This window comes from Acinonyx jubatus, chromosome B3, assembly GCF_027475565.1.
Source record: "Acinonyx jubatus isolate Ajub_Pintada_27869175 chromosome B3, VMU_Ajub_asm_v1.0, whole genome shotgun sequence".
Lineage (NCBI taxonomy): Eukaryota > Metazoa > Chordata > Mammalia > Carnivora > Felidae > Acinonyx > Acinonyx jubatus.
This window is the reverse complement of record NC_069386.1, coordinates 129,423,227-129,443,845: the sequence shown is the minus strand read 5'-3', so window position 1 is coordinate 129,443,845 and position 20,619 is coordinate 129,423,227. Positions and strand designations below refer to the sequence as shown.

The window sequence follows — 20,619 nt, the reverse complement described above, 5'->3', positions numbered from 1 at the left end:
AAGTTACCTGAAGTTACATGAAATTACACGAAGAAGAAGGCATTGGACAATTTCATCTCTAATATATAAAAGTAACCGAAAGGGCATCATTCTCTTCATCTTCATATAAGTATTGAAAATTTTAAAGAAGGCAGAGATTTAGACTGGAAGTAAGAAAAACTTTGACCGTAGCAGAGTTTCTTAAATTTAAAAAGAGCCCTTGAATACAGGGTTTGAAATGTCTTTCATTAGATGTATTTACTATTCTTCAATGGTCATTTCAATTGGAACCCGATTTAGAAGTAGAAAATTGAACCAGGAAGTATCTTGAAATGACCTCTTCCAAATCTCCTTCTATGATTCAGCAAACACTTAGATGCATTAGTCGTAGGAGAGGAAAGTTCTCACACTACATTTGTTCTAACCATTTTCTTTTCTTTTTTTAATTAAAAACCATTTTTTTAAATGTTTATTTTTGAGACAGAGGGAGAGACACAGAGTGAGAATGGGGGAGGGGCAGAGAGAGAGGGAGACACAGAATCTGAAGCAGACTCCAGGCTCTGAGCTGTCAGCACAGAGCCTGATGTGGGGCTTGACTCCCTATCTGTGAGATCGTGACCTGAGCCGAAGTTGGACGCTCAACCGAGTGAGCCACCCAAGACGCCCCTGTTGTAACCATTTTCAGCCAAACAAATATTTGCTATAAAAGAGCAAAAATGAAGTAAATATATTTTAAACCTTCCCATTGGACACTGAGACTATGTCCCACCCCATACTGAGCCAAACCTTTTCTATCGGTCAGACTTTCCCATGCCTTTCATTGGCTTCCTGAGAGAAGCATCTGTCAATATGTTGGGAAAGTAGGGTCCCTCTAAAAGATTTTTCAACTCTTTGTAAGCTGAAAGGCTTTGGCATGAGACTCACCATAAATAAATAGGTTGTAGAGAACATGTATGACTTCTATGCACTTTAACATTTTGGTTCAAGTTAAAATGTTCCTAGAATGATACGAAAATCTGGGCTCATTTGTTATGGTTGTAACCTTGCTGAATTCTTGTTTTTAAATTTAGTAAAATACCACATGTGCCTGTCTACTTGGTGTACATATGTGAAAGCACTCATTCATTCCTCCCTGAACCATGGCCTTTTGGGGGATGAGAAACAGAGATAAGTTCTTCAACTAAGGCTAGGACTAAGTCTAGGGGAGAAACGTGAGAAAGCAGGGATACAACTGTGTTCTCTCCCATGGATATTTTCATGGACACTGAATTTACAGAAGGTATTGAGTTCTTTTACTGACCTGCCGTGGTCAGTAAGTTGACTTATGTTTAGCTACATCATGACATAAACATTACCAGAAAGCAAATGAACTTGGATTCTTAAAAAAAAAGTCAATGCCATTAAAAAAAAATGAAGGGACTTTTCTGGAATAAAATACACTAGAAATAACAAACAAATGCAATCTTTGACAGCATCCTGGTTTTTACCAAACACCTATAACTGTTCTGTGTGTTCAGAAATTTTAAGAATAAAAAGTTGAGGGGAAAACCAAAAAATTTCAGCGCCATCTCAGAAAAATTATGTGGGATTATGTTTTGGCGGTAACCCAGAGAGAGGGAATCACCTTAAAACGTGTTTTAAAGAAAGCAGGATTATAGGTGTGTGCATTTTTGGTAAAATGTTGGGGATGGTGCCTTATGGGAACTCAATATTTTCTTAAGGACCAAAATTTAAAATACAGAAACTTACAAGGGAAGAGGAAAGCAGTTCCTAGTTATGAAACATGCTCGTCAGCGTGATGCTTTAAGTACAACTTGTTTGGAGTTCATAATATGCTGTCTTCATTAATCCGCAATCAGAGGTTTGAGTCACCAAAATAAATCTTCAGGGTTTAGCACACAGAGTTTGCTATTGAGCAGTATGACATATGATACCCTCTGCCCTTTAGCTACTGATGTGACTCCAGCTTTTCCAAGCCAAAAGCAGAATCTGAGATTACAGCAACATATATTTAAGGGTGTGTTTTTGCAGATGCTGGTTGGGACATGAAGCCAAATGTAGGCGTGATTAAATGCTTAGAACAAAGTGGAAACTTCACTGGGGGAAACATTTTTGTGAGGAGAGATTCAAGTTAACTTGAACGCATAACCTTGTTAGTTCTACCAGAGTGGGTAACCACAGGGTGCGTGTGTGTGTGCGTGTGTGTGTGTGTGTGTGTGTGTTGGGGGGGGTATCCTCACAAAAGGACACGGAAACTTCTCTGCAGTTCTTTGGAGGAGACCTGGAGATGTCTTGCAGGGGGGTGGGGAAGATCTTGGAAGGTGGGGATTTCTTCTGGACTTCAGGGAGAAATGATGAAACCAAAGGGGAACAATTCAAAGCACATTAGTGCATTCATTCTGGTATTCGTGCGTTCAAAGTGGAGTCTAATCAGATCTGTCCTCCCGCGTCTGTTTGCCAAGCCGGCACCAGGCAGGATTCCCCAAGCTGCTTCATCACTCCCTGCGATTCTCTGTCCAGGACGTTCTCCGGCCTCACCCCGGAATCCGTTTTCAACTCTTCTCCGGCTGAGCTGTTCTTTGCCATCGCCCCCCCCCCCCCCCCCGAGAGACCGACTCCCCAACGCGGCAGGCAGCACCCCTCGACTCTCACACCCATCCCGGACTGCGGCGTGAGGAGGGGGTAGCAAAGCCACCAACTCTGGGAAAACTTCCTCGCGGGAGGTGACTGGGGTTTTTGGCTTCCCCCAGCCCTCCCGCGCCCGGCCACCAGGCAATCGTTAAAGTGGTGCGACAACTATTGCAGGTTCTGAGCTGCAGAGGCCGGGGCGACCCGCTGCGACGCTTCCCCGGCGGGGATCTGCGCCCTCTGCCACCGAATGCGCCCAGGACGCGGCCGCCGCCGGCCCGGGGCTGCTGGCGGGGCCCGGCCAGTGCGGGCAGACTGCTCCACGATGCTTTGTTTTCCTGCCGCAGGAACCCGAGGCGGTCTCTCTCCACCAGACTTAACCCGCCCGCAGCAATAGCCATGGAAGTTGCGGCGGCACAGAGGGAGAGGGAACCGCTCCGCGCGGCATCCGTTTTGGATGTTTTTTCTCTCGACAGTTCGCTTCTTTCCTCCTTGGGGTAAGTGGAATCTAGTGCGTAATAACCAAGGGGAAGAATCGGCGGCGGTGGAAGGGGGTTGCAGAAACACAAAGGGTTAATGTGCTAAGTTGTTTTTCTTGCGGGAGGTGGGGGGGCTCTTCCTTTACACCCTCCAGTCCCTCCAGCCCTTTCCACATACGCACTTTAGGAGCGGGGCTTGGTGTCAGGCGCATTTGGGGAGGTTGTGCTGGCATTACTTACTTACTTATTTACTTAATTTTTGGTGGACCCCTCCCCCATTTGTGTTGTCCACATACTGAGAAGGGAGAGTGAAAGTGGAGGAAAGAGAAAGCCCCAGAGGTTGGGGTGGGGGGTGGGGGGGGGCGGTGAATTAGCAGAGAGATCCTAAGGGCCTGTGACTAGGGCAAGTCTTCAACCCACATCAGGCACTTCAGACCCCTGATCCGACTCCTTCACCCCAGCAGGTCCATCTGAAACCTGCCTAAGCCTCCAAATAACGGTCCTGCTGATGCCTTTCTGGGGCAAGGTTCTCCCAGGGCCCCATGAAACTTCTGAGGGAAATCTCCAGTCTGTCTCATCCACAAGACCTGCTCAATACGGGTTTGTTGATTGACTGAATGATGCACCCTAGGGCTACATTTTGGGCCAGGGGAATTTGCCTTGGATATTAAACTAATTCCCTGATGTAGACCTCAGGGCAGCAGGGTAGCCCAATTCATTTTGCAAAGGAGGAAGGGCTGGGATCCTAGATAATAGAGTATTTAGATCTTCATGACCCAAAGATCCTATCTGACGGCTTCAGGGTCAGATTTATGGGTGCAGGGACCAGATGAGCTCCCTTGGGTTAGAATCTCCGTGTTGTGACCTTGGGTGTGTTCCTTTACCTCTCTGGGCCTTGATCTTCTCATCTGTAAAATGAGGCTGGTTAGAGCTTCTTCAACATGACACAGGGAAGATAAATACAGAGAAGTATGAGGCTGTGAGGGGCCATTTGATACATGTCAGTCTTTCTTCCCTATTCTCAGAGGCTTTGGGAGAGAGGGTATCTTTCTCTGGGGGCACCTCTCTCTGACTCAGATGCAGAGGAAAACATTGCATTGCAGTGACTGGGCTCTAGCCCTCCTGCCTGTGAGCAGTTAAGGAGAGGGCAGAGTGAACCTCTGAAGGCTGTTTCAGGAGCTTAGAAGCAGCTCACTTCGGGTTTGGGGACAGAATTTTTCTGGGGTCATGGCTGGAGAAGCAGAAATTCCTTGTTTGTCTGATTTCCGTGTCTCATCCATCCTCCCGTACTTCTGGTAGAGGGAAACAAAGTGTGGAAATGGACTCCCAGAGAAGGTGGCTGTTAAGTGCCTTGGGAACCTGTGTCTTCCCAAAGGGCTGAGGGGTCAGAGTACCGCCATCAGACCGGGACCAGGTTTGCCTGGATGGGGTCTGCATTGAACTCAGGAGTCCAGTCCCAGCAGCCTGCAGGGTCAGTGACAAAGCACTTACCAGCCCTTCCCACAGATGACAGTGGACCTCTGTGGATCTTGCCCTGGGACTCGGAAACCTGGATGTGACTGCGGGGGATGGGAAGGACGCTGCTGAAACAGGGCTCCCAGAGGCCTCAAGGTGCCCTAGAGTGGCAACTGCCAACGTAGGGGTTCAGGACCATAGCAGGCAGTCTTGGGAATGAGCCTGGCAGTCACTTTCTTGTTCATAATTAAGGGCAACGACAAATCTAACCGGACCTCGTGGGCACTCGACAGTAAGACCCACGGAAGCAAGATCCATACCTGTGCCGGTCTCTGCCACACGGCCAGCACCTAGCACAGTGATGGCACGTAGAAGGGGCTTAAGATACAGGTCGAGTGGACAGTGAATGGACAGGAATTTAAACTACTTTCTGTCCAACACTACTTCAAGCAGCTCATGCCTTCATTTAGCGAGTGTTTCTTGAACATCTACTATGTGCAAGTCTCTGTTGCTAGGAGCCGAAATAATTTGTAAGCATCATTCATATTGGTACTTCGAGTGGCCCGTTCGAGAGCATTTCAGCACCACCTGCCTCTTCTGGAGATCGAGGCCTCACGGAAAGCCCCCGTGCGGCTTCAGTGAGAGCTGGGGTAGGGGAGAGGCGCCAGGTTCAGCCTCTTTCCGGGAACATGTGTGGGGTTCCTTTGCACTTGCCCGGACTGGGCCCCCGGGCTCCCGGGGCCGCTAGGTCTTGGCAACTCCAGTTTCCTCTGGGGTCGTGGCGTCTGTCTCCAGCCGCCTCCCCCGCCTCCGAGCAAGCGGCCCCAGCCGGGCTGCAGGTAGCTGGGGAAGGGACCGGGCTGCGCCTGGGGAGCGAGCTTCTCCGGGTGGGGAGAGCGCGGCCAACGCGGAGCAGTCCCAGAACAAAAGGCTCATGGCTGGCACCGGCCTCTTTCGAGTGCGCTGGGGACGCGGGTTCGGGGCGCAGGCGGGAGAACCGGGAGCGGGGGGGGGGGGGGGGGGGGAGACTGGAGTGAAAAAATGAAGTGAGGGAAAAAAAAAAAAAAGGGTGTGTGTGTGCGCGCCCAGGGTGGCAAGAGGTCACCCCCGAGGCCGAGGTCTGCGGCGGGGCGGCCGAGGCCCTCCCTCCGCCTCCTGCTGCGCCTTCCAGGCAGCCAAGCGTGTCTCCGGCTGCAACTCCACCGAGCGCGCCGCGGCTGCCTCCACGCCTGCCCGCCCGCCGGCCGGCCGAGCCAGTAAGTAGCGGCGCGCCCGGCGCCCGCTCCCCGCCCCGCCGCGGCTTCCGGCCGCCGCGCCGCGCCCGCCGCCGCCGCCCCGCGGGCAAGTCCGCCGCCGGCCGCCGCTCCCGCCCGGGCGCGGGGAGCCCCGCGCGCGGCCGTGGCCCTGCGCCTCCACCCGCCGCGCGCTCTCCCGCCGTGGCGCGGCGTCCGCGGCGCGCTTCGGGGAGGGTCGCCCTCGTCGCGCGCTCCCCGGGTGCCGCGCCACCCCTCCGTCCAATGGCTTTCGGGGGGTGGGGAGTGGGGGGCGTCGCCCGGGGCGGGGGGAGGCTAGGAGCCGCGGCCGGGGTGGGGCGTGTGCGCGGTGCGCGGCCGAGCGAGGCTGACGTGCCCGCCGGAGCGCGCGCCCGGGCGAGTGAGTGTGTGCGGGAGTGTGTGCGCACACGCCTTCGGGGGCTGGAGTGACACTGCAGTGGGTTTCTCCCTCGCGCCGGCCCTCCGGCTGCTCAGCCCCCCCACCTGCCGCCCCCGCGTTTGGGAAGCAGCTTGGCTCTTTTATCTTCCCGAGCCTCCCTCTCCATCCACCCCTCGCCAGTCTTACTTTTCCTTTCACCCAGGGGGCTGCAGCTGGCCACCCTTCCGCCGGTGCCAACACCTAAGCCGTTTCCAGTGTCTCCTTATAGCCAGTCTTTTCCACTTATCTTTCTCCGGGGTTCCTCCACGAGCCAGTCCAAGGCTCCCCCATCCTTGGAGATTGTTTTGTTGGACTGCCGTACCGAGGCGTGTAAAGCTTGAGGACTTTATTATTATTTCGATTCTTTTCATCTCCTCCCCTTCTGGGCAACGGAGCCATGAAATTTCCAATCGAGACTCCAAGAAAACAGGTGAACTGGGATCCGAAAGGTTGGTATTTCCTACTTGGGCGGCCCTCGTCCTGCCTCCACCTCCTGCGCGCGCGCGCTTCCGTGAGTGGAAGCACTCTTGCTCCCGGCAGCGTGTGTCCTGAGGCTGGAAAATGCGCCTGGGAACCGCAGCGCGGGTGGGAGGAGGGCGGAGGCAGCGTGGGCTCCAAACCCAGATAGTGCCTGTCATTAGCACATAATCATTGTCCCTCCTGGATTGTCTCAAAACCTATTTAAAGATACACCAAGCCGGCTCTTTGGCTTGAATTCACACCAAGTGTCGGTATTTGCTTTTGACTTTGCGTGTGCGTGTCTGTGTGTGTGTGTCCTTTGTTTCTGGTGATCTTTGTCTCTCTGGCAGATGGGTGGGGTGCCTCCCCCTGGATCTGGAGCTGCGCAGCCTGCTCAGGGTGTCCTCGGTGGGAAAGGTTTCCTGGCAGCAAGTGAGGCTCGGATCTGCAGCACCGGTCCCTGGAGGTGGCCCTTCTCCTAAGGCACGGGGCATAATGGAGCCCCCAGGGCCTTCCGAGTCTTCTCTCAATCTTATTACCAAACCAGACAGCTAGTTTGGCTCAGACAGGACTAGAAGTGGGAGGGGGAAGGGGTTTGCGAGAAGGGTGGGGCTGGCAAGGGCTGGGGAGGGGGCGCGCAGCGTGTCCGCCTGAGCAGCAGTGTGGCCTACAAGCTCTAATGAATGTTGGACAGCGTTCCCTTGGCGCAAAAGAGAGCGACCAAGACAGATTTGTGTGTGCCTAGCGTCGACCACCGTGTCTGTAATTAGCATACAGATGTTAAGGCCCCTCTTGAATGACTGCCAGGCGAGCGGAACAAGTTGCAACCGAGTGTCCGGTTTTCGCAGGAATGTGTTTTATCATTTCTCCCAGCCTCCTCTGAAGCTGGGTTGGGCTAGGCAACAACTCTGTGTGTGTTGGGTTGCAATTTGTTTATCTGATGTGTGTATGTGCGTTTAATATTTTTTTGGTTGTTTTTGTTTGTTTGTTTGTTTGTTTTTGCGAGGGCATTTATTCTTTTCTCCAGACCAGAAAAGCAGAAACCCACTTATTTGTTGAGTAAATGTATTATAAGCCGACTGGCTATTCACGAGTGAAGATGTGTTGCCTGTTTTCAACACTGAAGCTGTTACACCTTAATACAACCCAAACCCAACCCAGTTTTTGTCTGTTGATCTCTGGAAAGTATGCCTTGTTTTTTGTTTTTTGTTTTTTTAATTTTATTTTGGTCCCTGCAAAACATATTTATTGAATGCCCACTACTTACCAAATGCTGTCCCTGGAGATATAGTCAGAATAGTATAGAACAAGTCTTCTTGGACTTTATAGTGAGGGACGTAGACCTAAATCAGTCAATGCACAGAAGAGTGCCTAATTGTATGTTTATGTACATTCCATGAAGGAGTGCATCAGGGTTTTAAGAAAGTGTAGAAGAGATTGACAAGGATCAGGGAAGGTGAGCAGTCAGGGAAGGTAGTCAGACCCTTGTGCTGAGACCTGGAAGATATGTAGGGCTTAACTGGCTACCGAGGAGGTGAACTGACACAGAAGAGGAAACAGCAAGTGCAAAGGCCCTGCGGCAGAAGGAACATGTGTATCTGAGGAAGTGAAAGGCAGTTTCCATGGCTAGAGTGGAGAGCAAGAGAGCATGTGTTTTGAGGTGTGGCTGGTGGATCCATAGTGTCAGACCCCAACAGCCTCATGTTGTTGTAGGTAGGGTAGGATTGTGGGGTGGGGACAGGAGTGTTGTCTTTATCTTAAGCCCTTGAAAGGTTTCAAGCTGAGAAGAGGTATGGTCTGAACTCCGTTTCCAAACAAGCGCTGTGTGGCTCGGGTGAATGTTAGGGACCTGACACCATGGTGACAGGGACCAGGGTAGTAGTGGCTGTGGTAATGGAAAAGTGGATGGGGTAGGGAGCTCTGGAAGGCAGAAAGAAAATCAACAGGTTTTGTGTGAATGCAGCGTGGAGGTGGAGTCATTGGAAGAACCGGGAAGACAGCGAGGGCAGGACCAGTCTTGCAGGAAAGCTCGAGCGTTCAGTCTGAAACTTGTTGACTGGGAGATGTCCCTGAGGTGTGTCAGGTGGGCAGCTGTCTAAACGATCATACTGGCATCTTCAGGGAACTCTGGTCGGGATGGAGGGCTGTGAAGCTTGCCTTGGTTTTGAGAATACGTTTCTGGATAATCGTCGTTCTCTCTCTCTACATATGACAGTGATAAACACAGATGAATCCAACATGTTACAGCCTGACAACAGTGGAAAAGTGCACAAGTAGCATCTACAGTCACAACGGATGGTGCTAAAAATGAAAAGACTCCAATAAAAAGACCAACATTTAATGAGACATCATTGCATGCAGGTGTTTCATGCACATTATTTCATGCAATTATTCTCATAATATACTTCTGCGGTGGTATTGGCCCCACTTGATGGCCATCAGGGTGCCACTGAACTACCTTCCAGTAAGATGCTCTGACTTCATGCACGGTCGTTCTTGCAGGTGGGCGTGGCAGTAGTGTTTTCTAGCCAGGAGGTGGAGGCAGGAAGAGAGTAAGGGAGTGAGGGTGGTATATCTCACGCCTGTATGGAACCATGCGCTCTACACACATTAAAAAATAGTTTATTCTTAACTAATTCGTTACAATTTTACTAGAGGAATCTATTTGCTCTTATTTAAACTTAAGAAGATACTGGCCTAATTTTGCAGGTGGGGGAACTAAAGAACAGAGAGGTTGAGTAACTTACCCAAGATCACACAGGTAGTGTGTGGTGCTGTTGGACTAGAACAGGGGTCCTTTTTTTTTTTTTTTTTTTTTTACATTTTTAATGTTTATTTTTGGGAGAGAGAGAGAGACAGACAGAGCACGAGGAGGGTGGGGCAGAGAGAGAGGGAGACACAGAATCCGAAGCAGCCTCCAGGCTCTGAGCTGTCAGCCCAGAGCCCGACGCAGGGCTTGAACCCACGAACTGTGAGATCATGACCTGAGCTGAAGTTGGACGCTTAACTGACTGAGCCCCCCAGGCGCCCCAAGAACAGGGGTCCTTATACATTCTTTGAGTCTATGTCTTAAGTTGTTGGGACCTCTGGCTCTTGTCTGTGAGGCTCCCAGAGCTCAGGGGCTGGAGAAGCTCATTGTAAGGAGAAAGAGAAGAAGAAGGAAGAGGAGGGGGAGGGAGAGGAAGAAGAATGCCTTTCCTACTCAGTCCTTTCTCCATTAGCCCATCTAGCCAAATAGAATCTCCGCCTCTACCTCTGGTGGGCCAGTCACTGGCCACTGGACAGACTTTGGGTCTGTTCTTTGGAAGCTGGGGCTTACACAGACCAAGTGTATTTTAGCAGGGCAGAGATGAAGGGGAACCTAGCATTATAACAGAAAAGGAGAGGGACCCTTCCACAGACTGTAGGTTTTGAGTATTAACAGATTCGAACCTTCAGGTGGAGGTGCTCACAGATTGTGGAAGGAGGTTGTAATTATGATGTTTTACTTACAGCCCCATTACCTGACAATTTAATAGCACAGAATGAAGGCGGATTGAGAGCAGATTGGTTTTGATTGCCCTTGCGTGAATTAAGCAAAGCACTGTCAAGAGGTTTAGGTGCAAAACGAAGACCTAAATGTGAAATGATTATTCTCCGGTGAGCTGTGGCCTTCCTCCATATTTGTAAAGCTAAGCCTATGACAAATAGTTACTGCTTGTGTAGGACCTCAGAAAAAGTTGAATGGCACCAAGTCTGGCTTTTGTAGGAGAACTTATGTACATTTTATTTATTTATTTTTTATTAATTTTTTTTAACGTTTATTTTTGACAGAGAGAGAGAGAGACAGAGCATGAGTGGGGGAAGGGCAGAGAGAGAGAGGGAGACACAGAATCCGAAGCAGGCTCCAGGCTCCGAGCTGTCAGCACAGAGCCCGATTCGGGGCTCGAACTCACGGACCGCGAGGTCATGACCTGAGCCGAAGTCAGACGCTCAACCGACTGAGCCACCCAGGTGCCCCAAACTTATGTGCATTTTAAATCACTGGGATCACCTGTTGGTATTTTGCTGAAAACTGGGATTGGCTTGCTGCTTTTATGTATATTTTTTAATGTTTATTTATTTTGAGAGAGAGAGAGAGAGAGGGAGAGAGAGAGCGAGCAAGCGGGGGAGGAGCAGAGAGAGAATCCCAGGCAAGCTCCACGCTCAGCACAGAGCCTCGCCTGGATCTCACGACCACGAGAGCATGACCTGAGCCGAAATCAAGAGTCGGACGCTTAACCGACTGAGCCACCCAGGTGCCCCGCTTTTATGTATCTTAAGGGGTTTTAAAAAGCATTAAGATCAGCACACAATATTCCCACACCTCAAGGCAAGCAGGTCAATATGGTGTAAAAAACCCTGGATTTGGAGGCAAAAGAATTAGGTTCTAGAATAAGCTGTAGCAATAATTAGCTGTGTGACTTTGGGCTGCTCATTTCACTTCTTCTCATGGCCCCTCCCATGTGCAAAATAACCATTGACATGGCCTCTTTGACCCTATCTCTTCAACCCTCTCTTTCGATCTGACCTTGGGGCCATTGGCTTCCTTTTGTTCCTCAAATAGATCAAACTTGGTCCTGTCTCAGGGACTTGCACTTTCCACTGCTTAGAACGCATTTTCGTGTGGCTGGCTCCTTTCCACCTTTGAATGTCAGCTCAAAGGTCACCTTTTTAGCAAGGGCTTCCTTGTCCCATCCGAAGACCTCCCCTCTCATTCCCCAGCCTTGTCACTTTCTACTATGTCGCCCATTCAGTTGTGTTCCCGGCACTGGTCATTGTCCGAAAGCCTCTTACTCATGTGTCTCATTTGATGCCAGCCTCCCTCACTAGCGTATGAACTTCATGAACAGGAACTTGCCCTGTCTTGTTACTGTCATGTCCCCAGTGCCCCAGGAAGAGCCTGGCACCCAGTAGACACTCAGTGACTTTTGCTGAATGAGTAGATGGTTGGGGGGTTGGAGTGGAGAGGATCTCTAAGTCTTCGTGCGTGAAGGAAATTCCAGGACTCCTCTAAGCTACAAGCGGCAAAGTACAACTAAGGAGAAAGGAAGACTATTTCTGTATAACGGGGTATTGGAAAGGACACAGACATTTCCACTTGTTGCAAACTCCCATCTCTCGAAAAGTCTCCAGCAGACTGTTTCCTCCTGTTCTCCCTGTCACCAGGAGTGAAAAGGCTGAATGGGGGTGCGGTGGGGGCTGGGGCAGGGTGGTGACGTAGCCTGACAAAGATACGGTTGGTATTCAATGAGTAATTCGGCTCAGATTAGCCATTGACAAGTAGCTCTTTTTAGGTATTTAAATCCACTTAAGAAAGAAGCAAACCTTCAGAGCTGAAGCTGGGTTTTTTAAATTTTTAATTATTTTTATTTTTTTAATGTCTGTTTATTTTTGAGAGAGAGCGTGAGAGGGGGAGGGGCAGAGAGAGACAGAAAATCCCAAGCAGGCTCCATGCTGTCAGCACGGAGCCCAATGCGCGGCTTGATCTCACGAAGCATGAGAATTCACGAACCATGAGCTCATGACCTGAGCCAAAGTCAGACACTCAACCGATTGAGTCATCCAGATGCCCAAGGAGCTGGTTTTAGTTTAGTTTTTTTTTTTTTTAAAGCTGCGTTTTTAGTGAATACCTGAATGCAGAATTCCAGAGAGGCCTATCTTGTACGTGTTTAGCGCTTTTCAGTTTACATAACGCTTCTTACAGGTTATCTCATTTGTTTTAGAAACAACCTTATTTTTGTTGATATTGGAACCTGAGGTTTGTTGAAGAGGAAATGAGTTATTTAGAGGCCCAAGGCTGCAAACAGGCAGAGCTGGGGGCCAACCCAGTCCTTTCGATCCTTAAAGTCCAGGCCAAGGCCAATTTCCCTCAAGCCTTCCTCCCTTCCAGGGTCTTTGTCCATCCCACACGCTTTCATCGACTTTTACCCGTAAGTGTATTCAGAAGTTTCTCTGAGAGATTTAGAGGAAAAAGGCTCTCAGTCTATCAGTGAGTCGGTAGTCGCTGGCTGTTTTCTGCAGGCCATAAACTGGCTGGCACTTTATCCCGTGAGTTCAGTTGAAGACCCTTGGATTTCACTTCCGCTGTCCTGGCTAAAAAAAATTTCAGTCTCTTATGGCCATCAAGGTCACTTGAGCGCTATCTTTGCTAATGTGTTTCCAGACACACATTTGTATAGCTTAGACTTGCTGGAAAGAAAGCCATCTATTTTTGATTTAGCATCCAACTTTCAGGAGATCAGCGTTCCAAATGGGATTAATAAATGCGCCCAAATCACCGCAATTATCCTAGAAAGTAAAAAGAAAAAATGTTCCAAAGATCGTCTGGGCCAAGATTTGGTTCGGGGTTCTTTTCCAGCAGTGTCTGAGGGAGCTTCACCGTTCTTTTGCCCATCCCAGTGTTCGCTGAGTGGCATTAAGACAAGACAGGTTGATTTTGCTACTTCACCCTGTTTCCGAAAACATCTGTGCTTTGGCCCTGTCTTAGTCTCCTCAGGCTGTCATGACAAAGCACCTTAGACTGGGTGCCTCACACAATGGAAATTTATTTTCTCACAGTTGTGGAGACTGGAAGTGCAAGATCAGGGTGCCAGCAGGATCGATGTCTGATGAGAGCTCTTCCTTTGGGTTGCAGCTGGCCACCTTCTCACTGTGCCCTCACAAGGTAGAGAGACAGCACTCTGGTGGCTTCCCCTTCTAACGAGGACAACAGTGCTATTGAATGAGAGCCCCACTCTCATAACCTCATTTAACCTTAATTACCCCCTTAGGGCCCTATCTCCAGTACAGTCATGTTGGTAGTTAAGGTTTCCACATATGAATTTTGCAGGGGACACAGTTCAGTCCATAACAGGCTGTATATTAGCATCATAAGTCAGATGCATTAAAAAAATACAATGTGCATCTTGCCCCAAATTGGGAGACTTCAACCACACCTGCGATATGGTGTGAAGGGTATCTCCTATGGCACAGAACTGGGGGCCCGCTGTTGGCAAGAAAAAGGTTATAGAGATAGTGGATTATTTTATTTTATTTTATTTTATTTATTTTATTTTATTTTATTTTATTTTATTTTATTTTATTTTATTTTATTTTATTTTATTGTGACTTTTAGTCCATAGAGAATTAGAAGAGTTTAATGAAACAGAATGAAGCCATTTTACTGAGAGCCAATTAGGAGGTTTCAGTTTGGACAGCTTTCTTGGCTGAAGCATAAAGGTGAATTAAAGGGAGAAGCTTCTGCTGTACTCAGATTCTGTTCTAAACGGCACTTACAAGATGAAGCAGACAGAGACAGAGTCAGGGGCTCAGCTCTGCATGACGTGGTTTTGGAATCTCCCTAAATGTCAGTTACACCCACCTGGCAGATTTTTTTTTTTTTTACGGTGGTCAGAGGAACCATCCTCATCCACCTTTGGGCTCTGGTCCTCGTGGTATTGTCAGTGGACACTTAACTGTTTAAGTTAGGCTCATTACTGTTACCCAGCATGGAGAAACAAAACCTCATATTTTACTTTCAAGAACATTTATTTGTGGTTTGCAGACAGAGTTTGAGATGTTTTTTTTTTTCTCCCCTCAGAAGTGTCTGGGACTGAGTACTGTGAATTGAAAATGAAACCTGACTTTCAAATCCTCCATTTAGGGTCGGGGTGGCGGTGGTGGTGAGTGCCAGAACCATCGGCAAGGGGGTTGGGGGGAATTGCGTTCTCTTCCTCCTCCACTCCCAGAGCCGGGGAGGCTGGACGGATGGGCATAAGAGGTGGTGTGGAAGGGTAGGTAGGTAAGATTTCAGGGGATTCCATTTTCTATACTACCAACTTTGGTTCCTTGACTCCTCCCCTGCCACAGAGGGAACTTTGAAGGAGACTAGACTGGTAGTGAAACATAGGATTTGGAGAGTTAACTGCTGCAATACGTAAACCACATCATCATAGGGAACTTTACCTCCCTCATTCCCATCTCCCTTCCTTCTTCCTTCCTTCCTTTACCCCTCCTCACCCCTCACCTGCCCTCCCACAGAGTTCTAACCTCAGTCGCTATCTCTTATGCAGAGGATCCCATTTTTTTTTATTCATCTACCCAATGTAGGGGTGTTTGTAGTGTTTCAATTTAAAAAGAGATGCCCACAGAGACAGTGCAGATTTACCCAAGTGATAGGAATCTGGAAGTCATGGTGACCTTTGCAGAATGGCCCCAAATGCTAATTTGTATTTCTAAAAACAATTTTAATACCAGGAAAGTGAGTTTCTTATGTGTAAGAATGCCTGTAGATCCCCCGAATATCAAATATTTTCTCAGGATAAAGACAACTAGTGTAACTTACCAAATTTAGTGTAATAGGAGCCTGACAGTCTGAATAGAGATGCTTGGTATCAGGTGTGATATTTGACAATTGAACATTTAGTCACCTTTATCAGATGAGATAAGGAAGCAGGGTCCAAATGTTTAAGAAAAAATGATGGGAGAAAAAGCTTAGAAATGAAAAGATTCTATCCATTAACTTATTTTTTTTTCTTTTTGCCTGCAAATTTGGAGGAATCTGTTGTTATCCGTTGTAACCATGAACCAACCTGGGTCAACTCCTAGATTCTACTGGTTGAGAATATTGCTTTGGGCCAAAGGCATTCATTTCTTTCGATGGAATTTGAGGCCATATGGCAAGTAGTTATGGTATATCTGGTTCAGCATATATGTCTTTGAAACCTGGTGGAACTAAATGTATGTTCTATTTATTTAACTTAGCTTCTGGACTAGATGTTACCCTCTCTACAGGATTGGAGCTTAAGGTGGAAGGATCTGGGTTCTAGCACTGGCTCTGCCACTCTTATGGGAAAGGAGACGGTTGAGATGTTGATGGCTTGATATCCTTAGTTCACCTGGGTCCCAGTTTGAGCTGTATCACTTACTAGTGGCGGATTTTGGCAAGTACCTTCATTTGTCTGTGACTTAGCCTCACATGTAAGGTGGAGATGATGACACCCTGTACTTCTCTGATTTATTATATGGGTTAAATAAAGTGATATATGCCAACTCTCAAAAGCATCCTGGAGCATTGTGAAGGCTCCGTGTACCTGCATTATGTTGTTATCACGGTTGACATGGCCCCTGTTCTGAGAAGTCAGGGAACACTACAGCTCCAGCCGCTTGAGAAGCATCTATTTCATTATACAGATCATCTGGGAGCATGGCCTCCGGCACAACCCCCCTCCCTGGGACTCTCCTAGACTGTCAGTATTCTTATCCCAGGTTTCAAAAACCTGGGTGGTTCTGGTCAAACCAGAGAAAAGATGAGAGAAAAAAATATAGTTTGGAATCATAATACTTGAGTCTGAGTTCTTGTTCCACCAATTGCATTAGTTAGAATAATAAATTGGACAAATCATTTAACCTTTTTGAGCCTAAGTTTTCTCTTGGGTAAAATAAAGATCACAGTCAGCACCTGCTTCACAGTTGCTGAAATGATTAAATGAGATAACAAGTGTGAACAAGCTTTATAAAATGTCAAGTTCTGGACCAGCATTTCCCAAATTGCGTTCCATAAGACACAAGTTAATCTTGTCAGATACTGTGAGGAAAAAAAAAAAAGGGTTTCATGGTTGGTCTACAGAATGATGTGTGTTCATTCATGCCTTCCTGAGGAGTGGGTATTGCTGTGGGACAAAAACTCTAACATTTGGTGGCTTAAACCAATGACAAATATTTATTATCTAATAGTTTCTGTGGATCAGGAATTTGGGAACAGCTTAGCTGGGTGGTCTGGCTCAGGAGCCACTACGTGGTTGTGGTCGGATGTCGGCTGGGGCTGCTGTCATCCGATGGCTTGACTGGGGCTGGGGGATCTGCTTCTGAGATGATGTGTTCATGTGACTTGCAACTGCTGCTCACTGTTGCGGGGGAAACCTCATTTCCTGCCAATGTGGCCCTCTCCACAGGCTGTTTGAATGTCCTCCTGACATGGTGGGTGGCTTCCCCCAGATCAAGCCATCCGAGAGAGAACAAGGTGGAATTGACGATGCCTTTTATGATTCAACCTCAGAAATCACATATTGTTACTATAGCCACAGTCTTTTCGTTAGATGTGAATTACTAAGTTTAGTTCATACTTGGGATGATTAAGCTCACTTTGGAAGCAAGGAGTATCAAAGGATTTGAGGCTATATTTTAAAATTACTGTAAGCATTTTCCCCTCTTATTTATTGAATGTATACTAAGTTCCAGGCGCTCTGCTAAGTGCTTTATAGTCATTATCTCATATAATCCTCTTTATAGTCCAAAGAAAGAGATGGAATTATTGTCCTTGCTTTCTGAATGAGGAGACTAAGTCCGACACAGCTCAAGCGACTTGCACAAAGTTACCTTGTAGTTCTGTCGCTTAAACTGGGCCTGTCTGTTCATGCTGGAGCTCTCACCTCTACCCCTACACCCCCTCTGATAATCCTGTAGTACAGAAACCTGGTTGATTTTATTTAACTCTGCGTTTCCCACTTATCCACAGAACAATGATTCACTGAACTCATTTACCCTTCCTATTTATTACCTGCTACTCAAAATGATATTTTAGAAAGACAGTATGATGTTGATTTATGTAAGGAATGAATATATGGTCTCATAATAGATCCCAGGATACCTAGCAGTCCAAGCAAATTATTCAATTACAAAAAGCATCCGTGGAGGCTGTCTCGGGTGGGCACGATGCTACGCATAAATCCGTAGGACATTCACCAGAGAATAACCAACACGATAAACCCAATTTCTTTTGAATCCAGAGGTGAAGTGTGACAACTCTTGGGCCCACTTCTTGTTCAGATTCCCCTTCTTTAACAACCCCCTTCCTTTACAGATTCGGTGACTGAACATCTAGCCTCCTTGGACAAAGCCAGAAGAACAGGGCATCCTTCAGGCCGAGCAGCAGAAATGTCAGGGAATGGGCGTCTGGTGTGTTTCTGCAGCAGACCTTGCGTCTGTATGGTGTGACCGAAACCCAAGTCAGAATGTAGCCAAGATGGCAGGGATGGTGTGCCGGGGGGGTGGGGGACCCACCCGGCACGTGGGAAAAGCCATTGAGGGAGGCCTGTTAGCCCTCTCTGTCATATTTTAAGTAGGCTTTTTTCTTTTTTAACTACCTTGTTGCTTTTTCTGCACATTCTTGTAGAGAAAACGATTTCCAGGAAAAGGGATGCATTTGATGCCTTAGAGGTTCTCATGTTTCCAAACACTGCATGCCTGGCTTATCATTCTTGAAGCAATTTTACATTCTGAGGAAAGTTTTGGAGCTTCTGTGTCCTGGGCGGAGGAAGATGAATACAGTTTCTTTTGAGTGCCTCCACAGGCTTTGTTGACTATGTCACTTCCCGCACAAAATGGCAAAGAGGCCCTAGGCCCGCGAGAGTGGGTTTGAAGGAGGCTGCCTGAGGCCCCCTCCCCCTCATCACATTCTGGAGCCACCTCTCGTGGCGTCTGTAACCATAGTAACCACGGGCTGAAAATTTCTCAGGGTACTCATATGCCAGTGTACTTGCCTTCTGGTTCTGTGATTTCCCCCTCCGTTCCTTCATCCAGGAGCTACCCCCACCCTCCGCTTCCACTTACCCCTGCTAAGAGATGGACTTTCAGAGTGATTTTAACTTGTGACTAATTCTCCTACTTCCTGAGGCCCCGTTCTTCCTGCGCCAACAACTGGTTCATTAGGAGCCACACTGAGCCACATGCACATCCTTTCCTCAGTGCTTCCACTTTTCCTACGAGAAACGGTCATAAGTCATGTAGTGTACGTACCGTGGACGTGACCGCAGCTGTGCACGAGGCTCGTGGTTCATGGCGCTGTTTCCAGTAACGCCCCTGCAGCTAAGTCTGCTTTAGATCTCAGGAGTATTTGGGCGTGTTATAAAAGCATAGAGAAAGCCAGTGAGGCACAGTAAGGTGAGCGCTGGTCTCAGGAGACCCGGATTGTGGCCCTGGCTAGAGAGAGAGGTAGGCATGGTGGGGTGCTGGCCATGTTCTGCAGGATATGGTAGGTCATACGAAAGAGTTTTGCTGCTTCTCTGAGAATACAGGGAAGGCACTGAATGGTTTGAAGGAGGAAGATGACACGAGCAGATTTTGTATTTTTACAAATATACAAATATTTGATTTGTAATAGATCACGTATGAGTGATTTTTAAACCACTCATAAATTGAATGGCTGATTCAGCAAATGTTTATGGAGGACACTTACTATGTGCCAGGCAGGGTGCCGGGTGCCTGACTCACCTGGGGGACTTTGCGTTTCCTCTTACGAATCATAGGAGTTTTGTTTTTTTTTTTTTTTTTTTTAAATCTAGGCAGGAGAAAAGCTCCTTTTGGCATCTTTGATTTAGGATAGCCAATGCCAAACTGCTGGTTACAAATGGGAGGTGTTATCTTAAAACAATGGCCACTGCGTTTTCAATGTTTGTTAAATAATCTTTTCCCTGGCTTTGCTACATGGCCCTTGATTCTGTCATCATTTACATATCTGGAGTCAAGGAATCAGTAAAACCAACAACTACTGAGGGCCTGTGTTTTGCGTTTCAGACAGCTTTCAGAAGCAGTTGGCTATCAGTCCAGCATAATGGGCCTGAGAAAAATTGTCAGCATCCCCTCCATACCCACTGTCACTTTGTTTCTGGAGTGTTGAAAGGCATTGTGACATTAGGGTATTTCTCCTTTGACTATAATGGGAACCCCTGAGTCTCTGTGGCCTCAGCTCAGAAGACTTCCCAAAAGCCTGAATTAATGAGACGCTGTGATGTGCTGGTCCCTTTCTCTGGCAGGGTGAGAACACAGCTTCTATAGGAGCATGAATGCCTGTTCTCAGGCAATAATGTCTGCATTCAGACTGAGTTCTAAAGGCAGGCAGAGCTGACAGCCACAGGGGGGAGGGGCAGGTGGAAGCAGGATTTGAGGAGCCCTGTAAGTCCTTGTCTGTTGCTGACCCACATCAGTCCTTCCCGTGACCATCAGATCGCCTCAAATCTAGCAGTTACTTTCCTCGTCAACAGCCTGTCATTCATCTACGTGGTTATCCATGAACATTTATTGAGTGCGTGCCCAGAGAAATGGGGGCTAGGTACCAGACACAGAAAGACGAAAAAGACCTGAGGCTTTATGCCCAGAAAGTCCCAGTCTAGCTGCTGAGCCAGGTGCATAATCAAGTATCATAATATACCACGATAAATGCGCTGATAGCGATATGGATTAAAATCTCATCTCCAGAACACATCTCGTTAAAATGCAAATATATTTCTTTGGGATAACGTACAAACTCTCAATTACCCATTGGTGCAGCCAAGCTAATCAAATGCCTAAAGGAGAACTGGGCCAAGAGAGAATGGGACGCAGAACCCAAACATATTGATGGGTTGGTGTAGAGTGGGGAAGGGAAAAGTCAGGAGCAGGGAAGACGGGCCGTGGGGAGGAGCCACACAGGGAGCACGTGGAGGACCTTGGACACCAGGCGCTGTGTGATGGGGGCCAGCGGGTAAAGGTGCCCGGAGGGTGGGAAAAGGACACTGACGACAGATTTTCCCTTGTGGAAATGATGTCCGGTTCAAATGAAAGTCACCTCAGGAATTGGAAGGGACTTTTCAGACATTCAGGAATGCCCTGGAGTCTAGGGAGTTCAAGTGACCTGCCTTTGACCAGACAGCAAAGAGGGACAAAGTGCCTCTTTGCATCCTTATCTGCTAACCTCTGTCATTCCACATTGCCTCTTAAGGTAATGCCAACAGGTGCTGGGACCTCCTTCGAAACCCATTCCCTTCTTTTTGGGAGGAATTAATGGAGAGCTGTAGCTCTGTAGAGCCTAGAGCATATTAGTTCGGAGATTCCAAACTAAATTCTATAATAGTGTGGATGTGGGTGTATATTCAGCCTCTTGGGGAAGGGC

The 20,619-nt window shown here is 48.0% G+C and overlaps 1 protein-coding gene across 2 annotated transcripts in view; it reads left to right on the top strand.

Moving 5' to 3' along the window:
- Window positions 1-2,632: 2,632 nt before the first annotated feature.
- Window positions 2,633-20,619, top strand: part of KCNK10 (potassium two pore domain channel subfamily K member 10) — a 128,584-nt gene continuing 110,597 nt past the window's right edge. The window contains exon 1 of one of the 2 annotated variants that reach the window (XM_027066359.2): window positions 2,633-3,104. In XM_027066359.2, coding sequence (XP_026922160.2) covers window positions 3,065-3,104 — 40 coding nt within the window. In that variant the 5' untranslated portion in view covers window positions 2,633-3,064. Of the gene's footprint in view, window positions 3,105-6,170; window positions 6,683-20,619 lie in introns of those variants that run through there. The other variant, XM_027066358.2, reaches the window with a different exon arrangement.